Source organism: Salvelinus sp. IW2-2015, unplaced genomic scaffold (genome assembly GCF_002910315.2).
Source record: "Salvelinus sp. IW2-2015 unplaced genomic scaffold, ASM291031v2 Un_scaffold16629, whole genome shotgun sequence".
Taxonomy (NCBI): Eukaryota; Metazoa; Chordata; class Actinopteri; order Salmoniformes; family Salmonidae; genus Salvelinus; species Salvelinus sp. IW2-2015.
In genome coordinates, this window is record NW_019957680.1 from 205,378 (window position 1) to 212,314 (window position 6,937).

General features: G+C 42.9%; 1 protein-coding gene across 1 annotated transcript in view; it reads right to left on the reverse strand.

Annotated features, from left to right (window-relative positions):
• The window catches only part of LOC112080987 (neurexin-1a-like), a 33,092-nt gene that overhangs the window by 16,690 nt on the left and 9,465 nt on the right, over positions 1-6,937 (reverse strand). The window contains exon 10 of the mRNA XM_070442804.1: positions 5,850-6,163. Coding sequence (XP_070298905.1) covers positions 5,850-6,163 — 314 coding nt within the window. The remainder of the gene's footprint in view (positions 1-5,849; positions 6,164-6,937) is intronic.

Sequence of the window (6,937 nt, forward strand, 5' to 3'; positions counted from 1 at the left end):
GTAATATAGTGAGACATCAAACTATGAAAATAACACATAGGATTCATGTAGTAACCAAAAAAGTGTTAAACAATAAAAAATATATTTTATATTTGAGATTCTTCAAAGTAGCCACCCTTGCCTTGATGACAGCTTTGCACACTCTTGGCATTCTCTCAACCAGGTTCACCTGAAATGCTTTTCCAACAGTCTTGAAGGAGTTCCCACATTTGCTGAGCACTTGCTGGCTTCTTTTCATTCAATCTGCGGTCCAACTCATCCCAAACCATCTCAATTCGGTTGAGGTCGGGTGATTGTGAGGCCAGCGTCATCTGATGCAGCACTCCATCACTCTCCTTCTTGGTCAAATAGCCCTTACATAGCCTGAAGGTGTGTTTTGTGTTATTGTCCTGTTGAAAAACAAAATGTAGTCCCACTAAGCTCAAACCAGATGGGATGTGTATTGCTGCAGAATGCTTGGTAGCCATGCTGGTTAAGTGTGCCTTGAATTCTAAATAAATCACTGACATTGTCACCAGCAAAGCACCCCCACACCATCACACCTCCTCCTCCATGCTTCACGGTGGGAACCACACATGGGGAGATCATCTGTTCACCTACTCTGCGTCTCACAAAGACACAGTGGTTGGAACCAAAAATCTCAAATTTGGACTCAGAACAAAGGACAGATTTCACCGGCTAACGATCCATGCTCGTAATTCGTGGCCCAAGCAAGTATTTTCTTCTTATTGGTGTCCTTAGTAGTGTTTCTTTGCAGCAGTTCAACCATGAAGGCCTGATTCACACAGTCTCCTCTGAACAGTTGATGTTGAGATGTGTCTGTTACTAGAACTTTGTGAAGCATTTATTGGGCAGCAACCTGAGGTGCAGTTAACTCTAATGATTTATCCTCTGCAGCCGAGGTGACTCTGGGTCTTCCTTTCCTGTGGCGGTCCTCATGAGAGCCAGTTTCATCGTAGCACTTGATAGTTTTTGCGACTGCATTGAAATTTCCAGGATTGACTGACCTTCATGTCTTAAAGTAATGATGGACTGTCGTTTCTCTTTCTTTTTTAAGCTGTTCTTACCATAATATGGACTTGGTCTTTTACCAAATAGGGTATCTTCTGTATACCACCCCTACCTTGTCACAACACAACTGATTGGCTCAACGCCTTAAGAAGGAAAGACATTCACAAATTAACTTTTAACAAGGCACACCTGTTAATTGAATGCATCAACTGATTGGCTCAAACGCATTAAGAAGGAAAGACATTCCACAAATTAACTTTTAACAAGGCACACCTGTTAATTGAAATGCATTCCAGGTGACTACCTCATGAAGCTGGTTGACAGAATGCCAAGAGTGTGCAAAGCTGTCATCAAGGCAAAGGGTGGCTACTTTGAAGAATCTCAAAAATAAAATRTATTTTMATTTGTTTAACACTTTTTTGGTTACTACATGATTCCATATGTGTTATTTTATAGTTTTTATTCTACAATGTAGAAAATATAAAAAATATAGAAAACCCTGGAATGAGTAGGTTTACTTTTTAAATGTGCATTGTTGTGTATYGTTAGATATTACTGCACTATTGGAGCTAGGAACAAAGCATTTTGCTACACCCRCATTAACGTGCTAAATATGTGTATGCGACCAATAAAATGTGATTTGATTTGATCAAACTGGTATAACTAAAGACAGCCTTTCATTACCATTAGAATCCAAGTTGATTCAACATTTTCCATCTAATCAAAAGGGAACTGTTTCCTCAGCTGACCTCTACTCACATGCCAATYAAACTACAGACCTGTCAATCAAACTTCAGCCGCCCTTTAAGTTGTCAATTAAAAGTGAGCCAATTAAAAGTCTGTTCCACACTTGCACTCCTGAACAATGCATGCCAACCTCTTCCTATAGCCTCATCTCCTCTTTATCGCTGTCTCTCCGCCTCTCCGTCTCTCCTCTACAGCCTTATCTCTCCCTCTCTTTGTCTGGCAGTGATGCATGCTGCCTTCCAGCACAGATGGACAATGAAAGGGAGAGAGAGAGAGACAGATAAAGAAAGGGAGAGAAAGAGAAAAGAAAAGGGAACGATAGAGAGATGAACTGAAGGAGGAAGATGTGATCATGCTGAAGGAGTAAAATCAGTACCTGATCAGCTGAACAATGCCAGCGAGCGTCCATGCCTGCCTGACTGCCTAGCTCACACATCACATCACACACACACACGGTTTACACACACTGCTCTGCCACTGTCTTCAGAAACACACACACATCTGTTAGCAGCAGCTCTGTCAGCGTGGAGAAACGAGGAGAGAATAGGAGATGTACTGATACACTAACTACCTATCACTGCTGACAGAGAGAGAGAGAGAGAGAGAGAGGAGAGAGGGGAGAGAAGAGAAGAGGAGACAGAGAGAGAGAGGGGGGGGGTCTGAGGTTGCTTAGTTGGTTCTACCCATAAAACACACGGACGCACAACTCACACACACACTGCACGAATGCTATACATATCACACACACAACACACACACATACACACACACACACACACACACACACACACACACACCACACACACACAACAACACACACACACACCACAACACATCACACAGCCCAACAAAACACACAAAAAACATCAAAAACTATATTGAAGCAAGTGAGACAGAGTTGACACTCTAAGCATTATTAATAATTCAGACTCATAGGAGGGAATCTCACTAAACTCAGGAAGAAACACCACACACACACTGCACCATATCAAGCATACATATGACCTAATTCCTTATCTTGGATACCTACCGACGTGCGACAGCACACACACACACCGTGTCCATATCAAGCATACATATGACCCTAATTCCTATCTTAGGATACCACCGACTGCGCACACAACACAACACACACACACACACACACACATCACACACACACACACACACACACACACACACACACACACACACACACACACACACACACACACACACACACACACACAGCACACACACAACAGTTGTTGCTGAGGGTGTTGCTCAGAGTGACTACCAGAGTGGTGAGGGGATCAATAAACCATCAACTTTGGACACACTGGTGACTTGAATGATGAAATCATGTTCCACTTTTAAATAATAAATGAGCATGAAATTCTAATGCACAAATCCCCCCAGATGTAAACCTCATAAACAGTTAAACATTTCATTTGGGAGGTATTCATCTGTTCATGTGTCAAGTCTCCAAATCCGACATAAAACATGCATGTGACATATAATTAGGAACATCTCCGTTCTTTGTAGGTAAGGGGATAGCACTTCGCTTTGAAGCCTGCAGCCTTGCTGGCTTGGCCAAAGTGGCTGAGGGTCTAATTAGCCACAACACCCTGGATCATTTTCACTGCCCTCCATTTGGACACTTGTGCATATGGCGGAGGTGCACGTGAAAGACCAATGGAGGCCGAAGGGCGAGGGGAAGGAGTGATTTGGGATTCGCCTGTGTCTCAGCACTTAAACCTCATCACCTCCATCCATCATCCATCCATCCATCATCAATACATTAGATCCATATAGCCTGAGGCTCACAGCTTGTATTCCATTATTATGTCTGAGACAGCTGGCAGCCTATACCCAGAGGAGCTATACACTATGGAGCACAACAGAAAGAGAGAGGGTTCACTATCTCCATGGCAACTCGCATCATTGGATCAAAAGAAAATTTCATGACCCAGAATCCTCTCCGCACGAGACTGTTCATCATCTAACCTCCTGACTGGTCATAGCAGACAAGCGGTGGCATAGCACGTCATAATCTTTCATAGCAGCTCATAGCAGGTTAACACAGCTCATTGCACACACATTGATCCAATCAATTTCTGATCATAGTTCTCTCTGACTGCAGAGATAAGTTCATTAGAGTTACCAGCCTCAGAAATTGCAGCCAATAAATCTTCACAGAGTTCAGTAACAGACACACTCTCAACATCAACTGTTCAGGAGGAGACTGGTGAATCAGGTCTTCATGGTAAATAGCTCGCAAAGAAACCACTACTAAGGACACCAATAAGAAGATGCTTGCTTGGGCCAAGAACACGAGCAATCGACATTAGACCGGTGGAAATCTGTCCTTTGGTCTGTATGAGTCCAAATTGGGTATTTTGTGGTTCCAACCACTGTGTCTTTGTGAGACGCAGAGTAGGTGAACGGATGATCTCCGCTGTGTGGTTCCCACCGTGAAGCACGGAGAAGGAGGTGTGATGGTGTGGAGGTGCTTTGCTGGTGACACTGTCAGTGATTTATTTAGACTTCAAGGCACACTTCACTAGCATGGCTACCAAGCTCTGAAGCAATACAACATCCCATCTGGTTTGGCTTAGTGGGACTATTATTTGGTTTTTCAACAGGACAATAACCCAATACACCTCCAGGCTGTTTAAGGCTATTTGACCAAAGAAGGAGAGTGATGGATTGCTGCATCAGATGACCTGGTCCACACATCACCAACCTCAACCCATTGAGATGGTTTGGGATGAGTTGGACCGCAGATTGAAGTAAAAGCAGCCAACAAGTGCTCAGCAAATGTGGAAGTCCTTCAGACTGTTGGAAAGCTTCCAGGTGAAGCTAGTTGAGGAATGCCAAGAGTGTGAAAGTTGGATCATCAGATGAAAGAAGAATCTAATATACTAAATTAATTTTAGATTCTTTACACTTTTTGGTTATTACATGATTCATGATGTGTTTTTCATAGTTTGATGTCGTCACTATTATTCTACAATGTCTAGAAAAAAGAAGAATTAAGAAAAACCCTTGAATGAGTAGTGTGTCCAAACTTGTTGACTGGTACTTATGTAAATGGAATTTTCTGTATTTCATTTCAATACATTTCTAAAAAAGTTCTTCACTTTGTCATTATGGGTTATTGTGTCGTAGTTATTGGGTCAGATGGTATGTATCGTGGTTATTGTGTTAGATGGTGAAGACTGTCATTATGGGGTTATTGTCGTGTAGATGGGTGAGACTGTCATTATGGTTATTGTGTGTAGATGGGTGAGACTGCCATTTTGGTTCTATTGTGTGGTAGATGGTGAGACTGTCATTATGTGGGTTAATTGTGTGTAGATGGGTGAGACTGTCATTATGGTTATTGTGTGTAGATGGGTGAGACTGTCATTATGGTTATTGTGTGTAATGGGTGAGACTGTCTTATGGGTTATGTGTTGGAGACTGGGTGAGACTGTCATATGAGTTTTGTGGTGTGATGGGTGAGACTGTCATTAGGGTTATTTGTGTGTAGATGGGTGAGACTAGTCATTGGGTTAGTGGTGGATAGATGGGTGAGACTGTCATTATGGTTATTGGTGTGTAGATGGGTGGAGCTGTCATTAGGGTTAATTGTGTGAGAATGCGGTGAGACTGTCATTATGGGTTATTGGTGTAGCGGGGTGAGCTTGAAAACAAGAATCCATTTTGAATTCAGGCTGTAACGCAACAAAATGTAACACAAAAATAAGTCAAGGGGTATGAATACTTTCTGAAGGCACTGTATATGGTATCTATGTGGGGCTCCCGAGTGGCGCAGTGGTCTTAGGCACTGCAGCTTAGTGCTAGAGGCGTCACTACAGACCCTGGTTAGATTCCAGGCTGTATCACAACTGGCCGTGATTGGGAGTCCCATAGAGCGGTGAACAATTGGCCCAGCGTCGTTAGGGTTTGGCTAAGGTAGGCCATTGTAAATAAGAATTTGTTCCGAACTGACTTGCCTTGTTAAATAAAGGTGAAATAATAGTTTTTTAAAAATCTATATGTGTGAGGTTACGAATAGCTAAGTTAGCCTGTTTATGCCTTAGATAGCGTCATAGTTAGTTTCCTACCTGCTGCGTACTTCCTCCTCCTTGCTTCTTATTTGTGACGGTTGTCGTGGTGATGTCGCCGGCATTGGCGGCGGGATCTAATCGGTTGCCCCCGGCGGCAGCGCTGGATTGGGGCGTGATGGAGGAGGAGGGCATGTCCCCAACCAATCGTGTGCTGCCCTCCAGGCGGATGTGGGCGTGTCCCTCGGCGGCCATGTTGAGTATCTTCAGTCCGTTGTAGTAGAGACCGGCCATCTGACCCTGGAACTGACCTGCTTCCTTTCCTCTTCCCACCGTCACCGTCGTCTGGCTGTTGAAGATGGTCAGCTGGCGGCCTGGACACACACGCATACATAGGCGTCGTCGTGTGATGATAATACACACGTTAAGCATGGTGTTAGGGTGTTATAAGCATGGTGTTAGGGTGTTATAAGCATGGTGTTAGGGTGTTGTAAGCATGGTGTTAGGGTGTTATAAGCATGGTGTTAGGGTGTTGTAAGCATGGTGTTAATGTGTTGTAAGCATGGTGTTACGGTGTTGTAAGCATGGTGTTAGGGTGTTGTAAGCATGGTGTTAATGTGTTATAAGCATGGTGTTAATGTGTTATAAGCATGTGTTAATGTGTTATAAGCATGGTGTTAATGTGTTGTAAGCATGGTGTTAATGTGTTATAAGCATGGTGTTAATGTGTTATAAGCATGGTGTTAATGTGTTATAAGCATGGTGTTAATGTGTTTAATAAGCATGGTGTGTTAGGGTGTTAAATAGCATGGTGTTAATGTGTTGTAAGCATGGTGTTAATGTGTTATAAGCATGGTGTTAATGTGTTGTAAGCATGGTGTTAGGGTGTTGTAAGCATGGTGTTAGGGTGTTGTAAGCATGGTGTTAGGGTGTTATAAGCATGGCGTTAATGTGTTATAAGCATGGCGTTAATGTGTTATAAGCATGGTGTTAATGTGTTATAAGCATGGTGTTAATGTGTTATAAGCATGGTGTTAGGGGGTTGTAGCATGGTGTTAATGTGTTATAAGCATGGTGTTAATGTGTTGTAAGCATGGTGTTAATGTGTTATAAGCATGGTGTTAGGGGGTTATAAGCATGGTGTTAAT